Source organism: Tenrec ecaudatus, chromosome 13 (genome assembly GCF_050624435.1).
Source record: "Tenrec ecaudatus isolate mTenEca1 chromosome 13, mTenEca1.hap1, whole genome shotgun sequence".
Lineage (NCBI taxonomy): Eukaryota > Metazoa > Chordata > Mammalia > Afrosoricida > Tenrecidae > Tenrec > Tenrec ecaudatus.
Genome location: NC_134542.1, coordinates 48996348 through 49014170, shown reverse-complemented (window position 1 = coordinate 49014170; position 17823 = coordinate 48996348). Strand labels below are relative to the sequence as shown.

The following is a 17823-nucleotide window of genomic DNA, read 5'->3' as shown; positions in this document are numbered from 1 at the left end:
AATGGATAAGGCTAATTGAGCACTTAGTATATGATATAAGTTTTGTTAAGCCCTTTGATTTCTTGATTTTGTCTTCAGAGAAATCTTAAGATATATGTACAATTACCTATATTTTATAGATGAAGAAACTGAAACAATGTTCAAGCACCTTTCCTGGACCTACACAGCCAGTAAATAAATGGTAGAGCCAAGATTTAAACTTAGACTGTCTAACTCAGTGGTTCTCAACCTTCCTAATGCTGCGACCCTTTAATACAATTCCTCCTGTTGTGATGACCCCCAACCATAAAATTTTTTTCGTTGCTACTTGATAAGTGTAATTTTGCTACTGTTATGAATTGTCATGTAAATACCTGATATGCAGGGTGTATTTTTATTGTTACAAATTGAACAATTAAAGCATAGTGATTAATCACAATATTAATTGTATATTGTGAAATATAAGTGGGCATATCCGCATGTGGGCGGACCGCCTGGAGACGGATAGAGGAGCGGTGTCTCAGCAACTAAGACCATCAGAAATAAGTGTTTTCCAATGGTCTTAGGCAACTCCTGTGAAAGGGTCATTCAGCCTCCAAAGGGGTCGTGACCCACAGGTTGAGAACTGCTGGTCTAACTCCAGAGACTAGACCATTCATTGCTATTTTATATCATCAATGTCAACATAACCACCAACTCTTAAGTAAACCAGGAGATTATATCTTTCATATAGCCAAAGATCTCTGATTTTAAGCAAAACCACCATGTATCTATTTACTCTTTAAAAGGAGAGAGTTATAATAAAGAAATAGCATCTCATTATCCTGCTTTGCAACATAGAACAGTGCTTTGTGTACCTAGGGCATTGTCTAGGTTCTAGGACATATAGGAACTCAGATGCTCATTAAATAAGTAGAAAAACAGAAACCACCCACATGTCAAGCACACAGTACCCAACTTCTTGCAATGTCTTATGATATGAGAAAGCATTCCCAAGCTTAGATCCAAGGTGGAAAGGTTGATTTGTGCTACAGACATCCTTGGTTGCCTCAAATTTTGTTAAGGGCCCAGACCATTCATCAATCTCATATGCCACCTTGGACAAATATATCATGCCTGCAATAAACTGAAGGAGATTCTTCCATACTCCATATTGCTAAAATTGTTAAGTCTTAGCCAAAAATTAATAGTCTTATCATTTTATTTAAGCTACCTTGACTAGCAAGTGAAAATTAGGTAGACTCAGAAATGTCTGTTTTAAAGGTATAAAATGACATTTATAAATCAACTTTTCATGTCAGGAGTTCGTTTCTTGATTTTACATTTAGTTTGTGATAATTCTAGAAATTGAGACTGCCTTTTATATCTTTTCTCCCTGTGTGCACTGTGGGCAATAGGCTGTCTATAAAATTAAGAGAAAGGTGAAAAGGGCTACTTGATTTCATTGTATTTCAGTTAGTAGTTCTAACATTTCATGAAGATTCCTTAGGTTAATTTTCCCCATATCTTGTTATTTCCTTACTTATTTAATAAGTTAAAGGGCCATAATTTCTTTTTCAGCCTTTTTAATGGATCTCATTATTTAGAGGTTTTATGTAAAATGACCACACATAACCAAGGCTACAGTGGCTCAACTTACCTGTCTGATCCTCGTCTAACAGCAAATGGATTCAAGATTAAAATTACACCAGGTATGATAATGTGGTTTAATTATTTCTTGAGTTGGAAAAAGAAATCTTTTCTAAGAGTTACACTTAAGCTTTATAATTTACAGGTAATAATACAGACATTTTTGTCTCACCAAAAATATACTGTCAGTTGTGAAAAACCTGTGTATGAAACAAGCAAATTTGGCCTTTCTCAGTTCATTGCTTACATTTTCATTTTTATCACTGACCAGGTAACTTTGATGTCATTGTTGCCATCTTTTGACCCATGGCACTCAAAATTCTGCTTTGCTCAATAAAATTATCAAAATATTTTTTATGAGATTGACACAAATATATAGCATACTGAAATGGCCTAGCATAAAAGGACATTTCCTTCTTAAAAAGTATATACTGGTTTTGCCAAGGAGATATTTAACATCAGCAATGTTTTTATTGGGAGAGTGGATGGTTTGACTGCATGGCTTCACCAAAAGACTGTGGCTTTGTTTAGAATGAAAATTCATCAGGTAGAGGGAAAAAAGGAAAATTCTTCTGGCTAGGGACTTGAATTTTCCTGGCTGGCCACTTTTTTTTTTTTCATAGTTTCCACATATAACTGCCTTCAGCCCTAGCTTCCTAGGCTGAACTTATCCTATTATTTTCTCTCCATCTGGTATTAAAGGTCACAATGGTAACATGAAAACTGACTCTAGTGTCTCCCCTTCTACTCCTAAAGTTGTCATGACCACAGTGGAAAAAAACAAAAGTTTAACTAAAACATTGTTGGGAATTTTTAAAGTAATGTTTTCCAGTGACATATAAACAAAAACAATGTGCCAAAGCATGAAATTATGTATATGCTAGAAATGCTTTGCTCTTCTAAAATTAAAACGTTTAATTTGTGGAGTTTTAGGATACCTACCCTAAATTTCATAAATCTCATCTCAGCCCTAGATAAGATAATGGTAAACAAAGATATTTAGACTTGGACTGGGCAGGTATCCCAAATAGCAATTTCCAATTTAAAAGCAATTTGTTTTGAGAAAAGTCAGTTGTTGGATGCCATCCAATGCTTACTGACTCCGCAATCCAGTGTACATCAGAGCACAACACTACTTGACCTCTGTCATCCTCCAGATGTTATGTTTGTGGTCATTGTTGCAGCCCCTGTTGTCAGCCCATCTCATTGAGGATCTGCTGTTTTTTTGCTGACTCTCTACTTTATCAAGTAATGCCTTTCAAGTAGTAGTTTTTCCTGATGATATATCCAAAGTATGTGAAACAAAATTGTGCCATCCTTGATGTTCTGCTACAACTTTTTTTGAATTATTTTCAGCAAAATTAATTATAGTTTGATCATGTTTCATTTGAGTCATCTTTAGAATGGGTACAAATATAGATATCTTCCAGTCAGTTGGCCAGGTAATATATTTTTTGGCATGGACTAACAAGTGTTTCCAGTACTGCATTTGTTTGTTGAAACATTCCAATGGGATTCCGTCAATTCCTGGAACTTTGTTTTTCACTAATGTCCACTTTGGTCCTCTTCCTTCAATACAATCAGTTCTTGTTCATATGTTACCCTTTTGAAATGACTGGTGATTTTTATTTATTTATTGCATCGTGATTATTAATTTTCTTTCCTTCCAATGCTTCTTGCATCATTTAATATTTTGCCCACAGAATCAACTCAAGGCCTGAATTTTTTCCGCCTGTTCTTTCTGCTTGAGAAATGCTTCGTGTATTTGTTCCTTTGCCCCTTTTAGTTTTCTAAGTCCAGGTCTGTGTGCATTTCATTGTAACATTTTATTTTGTCATAACGAACTAACCTTTGAAAATTTGTTTAGCTCTTGTACCTTATTGTTTATTCTATTCACTTCAGTTTCTTTAAGTTCAAGAGCAAGTTTCAGTCTCTTCTGACATCCACTTTGATCTTTTTTTCCTTTCCTGTCTTTAATGACCTTTGCTTTCTTCATGATGTCCTTGATGTCACCCCCACAACTTCTCTGCTCTTCAGTCATTAGTGTTAGTGCGTCAGATTGTGTTAGTACATCAGATCTGTTCATCAGATAGCCTCTAAATATAAGTGGGATATATTCCAATCCCCCTTGTGAAGATGAAGGAGCTGATAGGTGTTCCCCATGCCATTTTTGCAGATACATAGTTATAGGAAAAGAATTTGAGCCCAAGTAACTTGCCTCTAGGGCCTAGTTCCTAATTTGTTTTTCTGCCTTCCTATTAAACTGAGTATACATGTATATTTCATGGAGTAGTAGTGAGGACTCCATGAGGTAACTTACATAAATTAGTTAACATAATACTAGGCAATGATAAGATGTTTAAATATTTTCTTCTCACTGGCTTGCTCCTCATTCTGGCTTGAACTGACTTGTCATTTCTTTTGGTCCTAGAAGCCTTTTTCATCAGTGTTCATTTATCTGATGTGTGAAGCAAGTTTATATTTTTGTTCTGCGTGTATAGCAATTTAAATTGTAATTTACCATATATAGACGTGTATGAGCCGAGCTTTTCAGTGCAAAAAAATGTGCTGAAAAACTGGGGTTCAGCTTATACATGGGTCAGTGGTACACCCATGAGGTGTAATATCTTGCTGGGGCCTCTGCTGTTTATTCAAAGCCCCACTGACACTGCAGGGCTTTGAATGTTTGTTTACTCACATCTAACCAATCAGAGCCGTCCTATGACGTGTATCTTTGAATAAGCCTTTTAAAGACCGTGTGCGAAGGATGTGGCATGAATGGATGTCATCTGGTCAAGCCCGACTAACAAAAGGAGGAAATCTCATGAAGCCTGACATAGAGTTAATAGCAAAGTGGGTTCGAGGTGCATGGGAAGACATTCCAGAAGACATGGTGCGACGTGCCTTCCAGAAATGTAGTATTAGTAATGCTGTGGATGGCAGTGAAGAGTGCGCTTTGTATGAAAATGACAGCAGTGATGGCGATGATGGTGATCTCCGTGAGGACAGCGTCTATGGTGACCTCACACCAGCTGAAGCTCTGCATTGGGATACAAATGATGAAGAGGAATCCAGATTTGAAGGATTTAACTCTGTACGTTTTAGCTTGGTTGCTGATTGAGCTCAGGGAATAGTACTCTTAAGGTATCATTGTTGCTACCTTATTGTTTTTGTTGAACCTATTTTCCACTTACTGTGCTGTTTTACTAATGTTAAATGACTTGTCCTTTTATTTTTGTTTTTATTTAAAATAAATATTTAAATACATTACCCACTGATGTCTCAATTTTTAGTAATTTTATTTTCATATGATTATTGAAACACCAATAGCTTCTGCATTTTCCACCCTAGGTTTATACTCGAGTCAATCAGTTTTTCTGATTTCCCAGGTAATTATTAGGTACCTCGGCTTATACTCGGGTTGGCTTATATTCGAGTATATACAGTAGGTTAAAATTTACAGGGCATATAGGTTTTCCATTCAATAATTTGTTTATATTATTTTTTATTGTAAATTGGGATTTAATACACATATCATTCCACAGTTCAATCACGGCAATCAGAATTGTACAATTGCTACCACAATCAGTTTCCAAACTTTGTTTTTCCAACACGGGCTCCTTGACATTGTCTCCCTGTATTCCCACCCCCACTGTTATACCCCTCCCACAAAACCTATATTCCAAAAATACAAACAATTTTGGAAACCATATCCGGTCCTATGTGCATCACATAGGGAATCTACTGACAGTCTTGGCTGTTTAAGTCAGATTTATGCCTTTGATTTTCTATCATTATCTTTCCAAAGTATGCTGTTTAGTAACCACTTTCCGGCCCATCTCTCATTTGTAGATAGAGGGAGTTCACCAGAGGCTTATTTCCGATGTAGTTCCACAAATGCATCTTGGGCTCACACTGTCAACTGTAGTCTTCTGCACACCAGATTCTCACAATTTAGGCTCTGATACGAGCCCCACTTTTGCCTTCTGTTTATATGGTTTACAGTCCTTTGGTGACTGATGTTGGTGTGCTGCTTCCATGTGGATTTAGTTGACATCTCCCTTAAAATGGCAGCTTGCTTGGAAACAGACCTTTAAGAGCCTGGATTCTATTTTATCTGATAGCCAAGCACCATCTAAATTTTTTGCACATTTTGCTATAGTAGTAATTTATACACTTTTTATTTGGTGAAATTGATTACAGTTCCCATAATAAACAGCATTCTTCGTGCTGTGCTTACCATTCTAATTTATCTTTCATTTTATCCCTTCTTGCTTTCTGGGCTTTCTCCCTTAGCACATGTTACCCTTTTGGTCTGTATGTGTGATTGTTCTAAAGACTACATACCTTACTGGAGGTGGTGTTTACCTTATTGACCTTTCTTTTGTTTTGCTGACAGTGAATTCAGTTCCAGGCCTGAAGTTGACTAAGGTCCATAGTCTTGAGGGTTCCAACAGTTTTTACCGAGACTAGTAGGCATTGACTTTAGTATTTTGAGTTTTGTTCCAAATTTCTCTCCCATTCTGCCTAGGTTTTCCTATTGTGACCCCTTTCAGAGGAGTTGACAGTGGTAGCTGGGCACCATCTATTCTTCTGGCCTCAGGGTCATGGAGGCTGAGATTCATGTCCATTGCCCTTTGAACTAATTACTTTTATGTATCTTTGGTTTACTTTACTCTTTATAGCAAAATGTCATATCTTGACAATCTAATTCTCTAATTAATTACATGGCTTTAGTGGCAGGTACTCTATTTATGAAAGATTAAATGTCAGTTGGTCTCATCACAGTAATTTCTTTTAAAAGTTAGGGTGACTTACCTTTTTTGTAGGAGTATGTTCATTGTTGCACTTGCTGAGTAGTTAAAAAAATGAAAATAGTCATGCAGTAATAGGAATATTTACGCTAACTAGCTATTAACATGTAGATAGTATTTGTTTACGTTCTATTGAAGGACACCACCACTTAGCTGCCAGTTTGTCATACTGTGGCATAGCATTGGTTATCAAAAAGGGCCTTGCAGAAGTAATCATGAATTACAAAGCTGTCTGATCATGTTATATCTGTCTGCCTTCAAGGAAATTCAGTCAGTACTACTGTTCAGATTTTTGCACCAACCACAAAAGCTAGTGATGACAAAATCGAAGAATTCTACCAAGGACTTCAGTCTGAAATTGAACAAACATGCAATCCAGATACATTGATAATTATTGGCCATTGGAATGCAAAACATAGAAACAAAGAAGAAGGAACAGTAATTTGGAAATATGGACCTGGTGAAAGAAATGAGCTGGGGAGTCCATGATAGAATTTTGCATGATCAACAACCTCTGTATCACGTACACCTTTTTCAAAAATATTAACTGTTAACTATACACATTGGCTTCTCCAGATGCAATGCATAGAAACCAAATTGACTATATCCATGGGAAGAGATGGCGAAATTCAATAGTAGCTAAACCAGGCCAGGGGCCGACTATGAAACAGACCACCAATAGCTCATATGTAAATTTCGGCTGCAACTGAAGACAAAGCAAGTCCATGAGAACTGAAATATGACCTTGAGTGTTTCTCACCAGAGTTTTGAGATCATACCAAGAATAAATTTGTTTCTTTAAACAGTAATGACAAGACTTGATGAGCTATGGGAGGATATCAAGACCATCATTCATGAAGAAAGCAACAGGATATTAAAAAGAAAAGATATCAAATGATAAGGTACTGGATTTTACTTTAGTCATGTGCCACTTTCCAGTGCATTCTGCATAATAATACCACTCACATCCTTGGACAAGACTTCTCTTAGAGTCCTGAAAAACAAGTATGTTACTTTGAAGCTTAAGGTATGTCGGACCCAAGCCCTGGTATTTTTCATTGTCTCAAATGTATGTGAAAGTTGGACACTGAATAAGGAAGACAGAAGAAGAATCAATGTATCTGAATTGTGGTGCTACCAAAGATTATTGGAAGTACCGCTGACTGTTAAAAAGACAAGCTGATCTGGAAAAAAAGGACAAAACATCTTGGAAGAAGAAGAGCCCCAGAGAGTGCTCTTGAGTGGCAAGGTGGTAAGACTTTGTCTTACATACTTTGAACTTGTTGTCAGGAAAGACTAGTCCTTGGATAAGGACTACATGGTTGGTAAAGGAGAGGAAGGCCCTCAAGAAGATGAATTGACACAGTGGCTACCACAGTGGGATCAAGCATGGGAACAAGTGTGAAAATGGCACAGGACTGGGTAGTTTTTCATTTCTGTTTTGTATGGTGTCATTACGTCTCAGAACCAACTCAGTGGCACCTAGCAACAACATTGAATGATGGGTACTTTACATGGCATTTAAGATGCAGCACTGAAGAATGTCTGTTGGAACCAAATTTGATATGGTTGAAATTTCCTTAGATCATCATAATTAATTTCCCTTAATGATAATAGACCAAGGTAAAGACTTTCATTATTTATTTTAGTCATTTTCTTCATTATGTTTCATAAATTATGTTTTTAAAGGAACATTTATCTTTTTATGAGAGTTTTATTGTACTGCGTTAACTTTGAATCAAGTGTGTTGCTTGCCACTATGAATAAGGTTGGAGGAATGTAATTGAAGAATACATGACTTTTCAAGAAAATATGAATACTCAACATCTTGTGGCTCCAAGAACTTTGAATATTAACAAGATTAGCTTTCTGTTCTGCATCAAAAAGAATGCCCTATTTCAGCAAGTGAAAACTGAGCTTTTTCATTTGAAGTATTTTCCTTGTAAACTGAACAGCATTTCACAAAATTTGATGGAAACTTCTTGAAAGTTGTTATAATCACAAGTATCTATTAAGGTTTCCATATCTAGTTTAGCAAACACAAAGATTAAAATTTTGCTCATTTTCCTAATTCTTTACCAAATCAAGTAGTTCTGTGAAATGTGTGTAATTTTCAAGAGAAACGTAGTCAGAGTAAGACTTTAGAATCTAATAATCATCCTATAAAAGTTTCAGAGTTACCAGTAGTTAAAAGCATTTTACTGTGTTGCATTTTTTGGTAGTTGTGTGTGTGTGCGTGTTGTTTAGACTGCCCTGCACACACAAAGAAATGTGAGCTAGAGTACCCTACACTCTTTTTATCTATTTTAACCCTGTTTCAAATCCAATTAAGTGTCTCTGCCTGTAAGATCTCACTGTGTCTCCTTTTACTGAACTATGCGCCTTAATGATCGATTTTTATATATTCTGGCATTCCCTGATTATTTATCAAGACAAACTGGGATGAATGCTCTGTGTGGTCTATCCAGTAACTAATCTGTTTCTGGGAACAGGTTGGTGATATATCATTGAAGTTCTCAGGATCTGAAATTCTCCAAGCTATATACACCTCTTCTTTAATTAACAAATTAAGTTATTCCCTAAAATTGGACTCTTTTTCTCCTTCTAGGTGACATTGTATAGATTTAAATTCCAAGAACCACTGTTACAGCCAGAAAAGATAAATCTGTTCTTTTCCAAAATCAGAAAATGTACATTAAGACTGACTTTGATGATTTGGAATTTGTGCTGTTAAGAGATTATCTCCCAAATTGTACATTCAGCCATGTAGCTACTTTTTAGTTGTGTTTTAATGACTAAATTATTTTAAGTGGTTTTAAAAAGTGGGTCAGTTTTCAGAACTGCCTAGTAAAATATCTTGAACGATTAGTGTCTTATTTCTTCAAATTATTTATGTGTTATTAAATTTTGGGTATTTTCATACATTTTTAAATTAAGATAATCACAGAAATAATTTAGGCCTTTAAGTTACATATTAAACCAGTAGGACAGAATTTGAATTGCAGCACTTGTTAAAATACTTTCACCGTTTTTATTTTAATAATATATCATGGGACACTATTTTCTTACAAACTAAGAAATGTTCTAAACAAATATAGTAAGGACAGAACAGCAGTAACTGAGATTAAATTAGATTACATAAAGTACATGTGTTGTCAATGAGCACTTACTACTTAATATGAGTTTGAAATCCTATGAGAAAATACTATTTTCCAAGTAAGGAAGTAACTCTTTGTTTTAGCTATCTTGAATTCTAATGAAGAATAACTAAATGTTTTACCATTGATTTTGTTTTTAATGGACATGTTCTGGAATATCATTTAAATTAAAATGACTGGAGTGTTCTTTTTTTCTTCTTTCTTTCAGGAGCTTCCATTGCTGAAAACTACTTAGAAATAGAAGGAATGGCTAACTGTCTCCCATTCTATGGCGTAATGGATTTAAAAGAAATTCTTAATGCTATATTAAACAAAAATGCAAAGGAAGTTTATGAATGTAGGCCTCGAAAAGTGATAAGTTATTTGGAGGTACGTATTATTAAGTTATGTAGTTTGAGCTAGGACATAAAGTAGTAAGTTGTTTTTTAAAATTACGATTTCAAATTATTAACAAGGTTCATTCCCTATGCTTAAACATCAGAACAACTGTGAGGATGGTGTAGGACCAGGCAGTGTGTTGTTCTGTAGTACGTGGGGCCGCTTTGAGTGGGAACGGACTTGACAGCACCCAACCACTACAACAACAACCAGGTTCAAAGTATTAAACAATTATTACAAGGTTTATAATTCAAATAAAATATTTGCACAGAAGTGATAGTGTTTAAAATTGTATATTCTGAAGTGTATCATAGTGTATTTAAGTCTTGGGTTCATATTGAAAAAGATATTTGTAATTGTGTTTGTTTGTTAATCTCCATAATCAGTCACCTTAGAAGCAATTCAAAATTGTTCCTTTTTTCCATATACCATAGTTTTTTTACACATTAATGCTTAGGTGTGTACATTTGCTTGGGGAATGTTGTTTGTTGGTTTGTTTTGCAAATAATGCAGACCAGTTATTTCTTGGTTTCTTATATGTGTTATATGCACTATATGTGTGGGCACATTAAGTGGAAAATACTATACTTACCTGGAAAGAACAGGAATATTCTCAGTCTTGATCTCTTTTAATAGTGTTATGTTGCTCACTAGTTTTCTAAGACTGTCCAACGCAAATAAGGACTGCAAAAATGGATTTAAATCATTAATTTAAAATTAAATAATAGTGATGGGGAAGATGATAAAATGCCTAAGTAGAGATAAAGCAATAGCAACTGTCTCCCAAATTTATATTTTTGAAGTAATAAGCATTGGTATTTTAGACCAGAATTCTAATATAATTTATTTTATTTTAAACTAGCCATTTTTGCTTAGAATGTAATCATAATATATCTATGGCATTCTGAGCACCAGAATTCCTCTGCAGGGAAGTCCACTCTTTGCCCTTTCAGAAAAATATAGCCAGTAATTTTGTAAATCTTCAGGAACTTTGTCTAATGGACATTCCTAGCATATTATGGGGCAATGTAATGATGAGTTTCTTCAGACTTCAAAGGAATCTTTTCTCATGAAAGTTAGTGAGTTTTAAAAACACACAGACTCACACAAAAGTTGAGGTAAATGTGTACAGTGCTTTGTGTACTGAATCTGGTAATCCAAAAGGAATGCAGGATGCTAAAGATAGTATCTTAGAAATGTCTTACTTTAGAGTCTAACTTGGGAAGAATGACAGAAGTGCTGGTGAGCCAGGTGAAAAATGACTGGTTGCAGAGGCTAAAGGTCAAAAATGAAGAAAAAGAACAGATTTTATTAGAATAAAGGAGGAGAAGATTTTGATGAAAAGAGAGGGGGTGTGGTTATAAAGAATGTTAATATTCAAGAGCTCTCAAATAAATTTGAATAAATAAATCTAAGAAGCAGCCGACCTTGTTAGTTGGCTATCTAAATACAAATCTGATCCTTTTATCTTAGTAGACAGATTACTTACCAGAAATATAACCATTAGCCCATATAACCATGGCAACAGCAAGTCATCTTGATTCTGCCTTCAAGTCTTATCAGGAGTCTTTCTACCTCCATCCATATTTACGTTTATCATTGTAGTCAAAGCCTCTCTCCTGGCCTGTAGTGATGGTTACAGGCTCCCTGCTTTTGTATCTGCCTCAAACCATTATTCGCACAACCAGCAGACTGAGTGTCATACCCTTGCTTACAAACCTCTGGTTACTTCCTGTGCATTCAAAATTGCTTTTTCTATCCTAAGTCCGTGGCCACCTAGAAGGACCGATAGGATTTGGCTTATCTTGCTCATTTTTTTTTATTTAATTGTTGGGCCTGATTCACACTGGAAATTCTATTCTTTCTTCCGTATTTAAGGTGAAGCTTAAATGTCACTTCGAGGAAACCTTTCCGAAGTACCAAATCACCAAACCTTCATTTTTCGCACTGTTACTTTTGACTGTTTTTCCTACTTTGCCCTCGTATGCAGCTTTACAAGAGTCAGGCTTTTGTTTGTCCTGCTCTCTGCTGTGTCCCAAGAGCCTACTCTTGACTAGCAGATAATCGGTGCTTCTTAAATATTTTCTGAGTGAATGAATAATAATGTAACACATTTTCTATTTTCCTTTTTGCAGATAACATGTTTTCTTGCTTCAGGGTATGTCACTGTAAAATGTGTGCCATTATCTTCACAGGGAGAAGCAGTGCGGCTTTGTAGACAGCTACCTATGTACTTTTCAAAAGAGGACGTCCTCGATGTTGTCCAGAGAATAAAGGACCAGTTTGGAAATGACGATAAAGGCTGTGTTCATGGTCGCCCATTTTTTCATCATTTAACTCATCTTCCAAGAACTCTTGATTAACTGTGTTTAAAGAAATGACTTGAAATTGGTTTAATCAGAAGATACTTTGAGTCCGTTTTAAACCATCTTTGTATTACCATGTAGTAGACACTTTATAAAGAGGAATACAATGGCTTAGATAATGAAAATACCTTGTTTTCAAAAATAGTTGAAAATTTAAATACACAAAATAAAGGATTTTTCAAGAACTAGTCTTAATAATCAGTTGCAGACTTTATATGGGAAAATATGTAATGTTCTTGTATGATTGATTTACAAGGTCAACTGTGCAAGGACAAATCACATATCACATTAACAGACTAAGCTGATATAGCTGGCAGAAATTGTCTTTAAAGAAGACAAGAAGTTGGAAAAGGGAAACAAAAAAAATTTAGAGGGGGAAAAATATACAGCTTCCATCTTAGGAGTAATGTATATTATATACATCTCATACTAAAATGAATGGGTATTGAGGTAACATTTTGAGAACATGGGAGGCTGTAGGGTTGTAACAAATTTTAGATTAACCCTTTCATGACCAATGGGACTTATAGTGCCCACCCAAATTTTCTGCTTTGGATTTACTACACTGCTAACCCACTCTCAGGGCATGCTGCCATCTGGTGGGGTGTATAGGATGGAATCTGGAGAAACGGGCCTCATCCCATCATCCCCAGCACCAGAAATCCCTCAGGGCGTACGAGGCTCAGACAAAAAACAGTGATCCTCAGGGTAGTCAAAACAGTCAACAGCAGACACACAGATAAATGGAATAGAATTGAGAACCTAGACATAAAGCCATCCACCTTTGGACAACTCATGTTTGGAAAAGGGCTAACATTAAAAGTGGAAGAAATATTCTTAATGAATGATACTGGCAAAACTGGATGTCCATTTGCAGAAAAAGGAAACAAGACCCACATCTCACACTACATACAAAAACAGAATGGATCAAAAGACCAAAATCTAAAAACAGGGAAAAAATTAGGAGTCCTAATACATGGCATAAATACACTCTCAAACATAACTGAAAACAGTGGAAGGTGAACTAGATATCTGAGACCTCTTAAAAATTAGACAGTGCTTTGAAAGACCTCAACAAAATAAACCTACAGACTTTTTTTGCCAATGACAACAAAAAGGACTCACTTAAAATTTACTGAAAACTTAAACACCCACAAGAAAATAATCCAATTTAAAAATCAGCAGAGACAACTCACCAAATACGACATTCAGGTGGCTGATACACAATGCTCATAATCATTAGCCATTAGCTACAAGTTAAAACAATAGGATATCATCTCCATAATTAGCAAAGTTCAACCGTAAATGCTGGCTGGGGGATAGAAAGATGAACTATCAAACACTTGGTGGGACCAGAATGGTGAAACCACTGAGAAGCATGGTGCTTCCTTAATAGCATGTAGCCCAGTAAGCTTACTACTTGATAAACTAAAAGGTCTTCAAAAAGTTTGGGAAACTTGAGATTAAGAGATAACAATATAAACTTTAATTCTCAATAGAAAGATGATCAAGCTGAAGACACTTGCAAGTGATGATTCAAGCCACCACATTACAAGTGATCATACACGTCTATCCCTAGCGGACTGAGGGTCCTGTGTATTTAGTGATGTCAGTGCAGTCTTGTTCACATTAGTAACAGCAGAACAGTGGGTGTCCCTTAAGGACTGTAAAGATAAGTCATGCCAGAAGCAAACACTGCTATGAGTCCTTGTGGACTGAGACCCTACAGGGGAGGGCAGAACTGCCCCTGGAGGTTTCTGAGACTCACCACAAGATAGAAAGCCTAATCCTTCTCCCTCAAAGAGGGTGGTGGTTTCAAACTGCTGGCCTTAGGATTCGCAGTCCAACGAGTAACCACTACACCACCAGGGCTCTTAAGATTAGAAGTGCCATATCTAGACCAAGGTGGATCCCAAGGGATTTCTCATCAAAACTTTCCAAATTGGACCTATTTGGAGAGTGGACTTAGCAGGAACATTATCGTGGAGCACACTTTTCTTCTAAAGCTTTGATTAACTTTCTCAACAACAACAAAAAACCTCAATAAATGGGTGTTTGGTTTTCTAATCCTCCAGAAACAAGCAAAATGTTTTTGGCTTTCCAGAAAAACGTCATAGCCTGTTCCCTTGACTGGTCAGATTTTGCTTTGACTGCTACTTCTAGCGGTTTGTTTTACTGTGCTGTGTCTTCACTATCCTGGTAACCCCATGTTTCATAGTTATAAGAAATGATTCCTGATCTTGAAACCGCTTGTTGAAAATTTTCCTAGAAAACTGCTCTTGTCTGCAGCTGATCTTGGCTTAACAGTTTTGGCATTTATTGAGTGGAAAGTTTGCTCAACTTTTAACTTTTCAGTCAGAATTGTGTTAGCTGAACCAATTGGGATGTCTTTGGTGTTGGTTATTATCTGTGCGGTTAATCACTGGTATCCTTCAATTAGAACAAGGACAAAATTGTTTCCTCAAAAATTAATGTGGGGGATACTTACCTGGCAGGGGAAATACCATGATCACGAAGGTGGTTTTCCCAGGGCGAGGCTTATCCATTGCACTCCGGGTGTGCTGACCCCTGCGGTTTCCTCAAATGTGGGAAACTCGACTGCATAATTTGTGGTAGTGGGGGACTGCGTTCGCGCTCTCCCATGGAAAAAAATAATGTGGGTGATCTACTGTTGCGGAGTTTATCTTGAACATCTACTCATCCAGTCTTAAAACAATCTATCCATTTGCTTCTTTAAATTGGATTATTTCTTCTTTCTTTGGGACATTGTCCTCAAAAACTTTTTCTAAAGTATCCGTGATCTCACCATTCTTATACTTAAGATCCGGCATGAATTTGATATGTCCTTCAATTTTAGCAGAATTCCTGTTGCTCTGATAGGGGCTTTTTTCAAATGTCTCGTCTTTATTATTGCCTCAGGATAGATTCTGTTAAGGCATGTTAAAATAAAAATTAAAGTTTATTTTGGTTCAAGAAAAATTGAAATCCATGCAGTTTTCACAATATGCATTTTCCACGAGCTTATAAAAGACTTCTCAGATATGCTAGAGAAGTAAGAGCCAGGACATAAATATGTGCACAATCATGTTCATCAAGAAAACATGGAAATAATATATGGTAGTGCATAAGTATGGTATATCTCTGAAGGAATACTATGGAAGATGAAAGAACAATGAATGTATGAAAGACCCCATAATATGGATGAACCTCAAGGATATTATGTTGAGTGAATTTAAGTCAATCACAAAATTACAAATAGTGTATGGGAAGACGCTTATAAAAAGTCAAAAGTGTTCCACACTAAGAATATTTCTTTTATGTTTACTAGGAGTGGGAGGATAAACCCCAAAACCCACTGCCATTAAGTCAATTCTGACTCTTAAGACCCCCTATACGTTTTCTGAGTCTTTGTAAATCTTTATGGGAACAGATAGCTTCATCTTTCTCCAGTGGAGTGGCTGGTGGATATGAACCACCAATCTTAAGGTTGGCATTCTAATGAAAATCTGACAGCACCAAAAAGTGAAGGCAAAGAGAGACTCTTGGGAGGGGCACAAGAGTTAAAGGCAGTAGAGTTAAATATGTATATATGTAATTATATACATAATCCTATAATAACACACTGAGTGGACGCATTGATAGACATCGCTGGATGGGAAGGAGAATGGGCAGTATATACATTGGTTTGACAGGATATTTCTACAGAAGAATTTACCTGTGCTGAAAATATATCCATGAATTTAGTAGATCATACAGGGCCCAGAGTTATGAAAGCTTCTTAGTCATAACCTTGAGGGAATGAGTCACTAGGCCTGGGGTCTTAAAAGGTCATGATTGGCCATCTGCAACTGTCTCATCTGGAACAAAGAAAAGTGAAAAATAAAATAATTACTATGTAATGGACTATAAGAACGGAATAAGATGGTGCCTAGCTACCACTACTACCTACTCTGAAAGGGATCTCATTAGAACACTCTGAATAAAGTGAGAGAAAAACTCAAAGCCATAAAAAAGAAAAAAGGGGTTAAAAAAAAAAAGTTAAATGGCCAGAGACTGCAGCAAAGGTAGAGACTGATTAAGCCATGTTCATAACTTTTCCTCCTGTATGCTCCCTGTATACTGAGACGGGTGGAATCTCCAACCAGGGCTGTTAACTGAACTCACCCGTGGTTCAAATTTTACTTGAACAATAAGGGGAACACTGATACTAGGGAGGTATGCGTTCTTTTGGATAGTGAACCATTTGAGATAAAAAGGGCAGCATTTGTACAAGGACAAAGTTCAGAAGGGTTGGAAGAGGAGGAACAATGGAAAAAGGAAATAGAGAAAGTAGGCAAGTTATAGTACATTTGGGGGTTTGTAATCAATGACATGAAAACAAATATCCGTGAACTGAAGTGTTCTGTAAATTTTCACCCAATTCACAATAAAGTTTTTTTTAATGGTTCCACAGAGATAACTGCAATAGTGGTGACCTATAAGTAGATGCTTAGGTAGGTATGCAAGCTGAACAGGTGTGGAGACAGAATGGGAATGGACCTACAAATATATATAGATTTGACAGGATATTTATATACGTATATTTACCTTTGCTGCATATATCCATGAATGTGGTGGAGCATACAGGAGGCAAATTTAAGAACATACCTTAAACATAACCAAACTCCTAAGGGAATGAGTCACTGTAGCTAGGGAATTGGGGCCATAGTCTCAGGGGATACCAAGTTCATATAGTTTATAACGTAACATAATTCACAAAGCCAATGTTCTATATTCTACTACGTGAATAGCACCTCAGGTCACAAAAGCTTATGAGCAGCTATCCCAGGTGCACCTATTCTGTCCAGAGGAAAGAATAATGAACATCAAAAGACATGGAAACAGTCCAATGGTCTAATGTACCATGCAGACGTCCATCTCCACAACATGAGCCCAAAAGGATTGGATGGCGCCCAGCTACCACTACCAACTGCTTTGAAAAGGATCACTTAAGACAGTGGTTGCCAACCTTCCTAATGCCGACACCCATAACTGTAATTATGCTACTGTTATGAATTGGACAACACCTGTGAAAGGGTTGTTCAACCCCCAAAAGGGTCGTGACCTACAGATTGAGAACCACGGACATAAGATCTTGTATAGAGTGGAAGAAAAATGTGTACCAAAACTCAAAAACACAAGAGAGACCTGGCATACTGGTCACTAGGCCCTTAGACACCCTTCAAGTCTAGAACTAAACTCATCTGTGTGGCAAAATTATCAACCACTTAAGACCAAAAGAGAAGCACTTACCTAATAATACATTCCGAAGGTTAGGAAAGAGGAAGAGAATCTGGAAACACAGTGTTAGTACATTGAGGGGATTGCAATGGAGGAGTTAAAACAAAATGTGTATGAATTACAGCATGTAAGATTGATGATCTCCCCTGTAAACCTTCACCTAATTCATAATAAAATGTTTTAGTTAAGCATTGGTATTAGGTTTTCAGTTCATATGTG

The 17823-nt window shown here is 36.4% G+C and overlaps 1 protein-coding gene and 1 non-coding gene across 2 annotated transcripts in view; both read left to right on the top strand.

Annotated features, from left to right (window-relative positions):
* PMS1 (PMS1 homolog 1, mismatch repair system component) overlaps positions 1-12501 on the top strand; it is a 96379-nt gene extending 83878 nt beyond the window's left edge. Inside the window, exons 12-14 of the mRNA XM_075529204.1 lie at positions 1540-1670; positions 9789-9949; positions 12154-12501. Coding sequence (XP_075385319.1) covers positions 1540-1670; positions 9789-9949; positions 12154-12321 — 460 coding nt within the window. The 3' untranslated portion in view covers positions 12322-12501. The remainder of the gene's footprint in view (positions 1-1539; positions 1671-9788; positions 9950-12153) is intronic.
* A 2303-nt stretch (positions 12502-14804) lies between these two features.
* LOC142425095 (U1 spliceosomal RNA) lies at positions 14805-14968 on the top strand. The gene has a single exon (XR_012779470.1). It is a non-coding gene; the product is annotated as a U1 spliceosomal RNA (small nuclear RNA).
* Positions 14969-17823: the final 2855 nt, after the last annotated feature.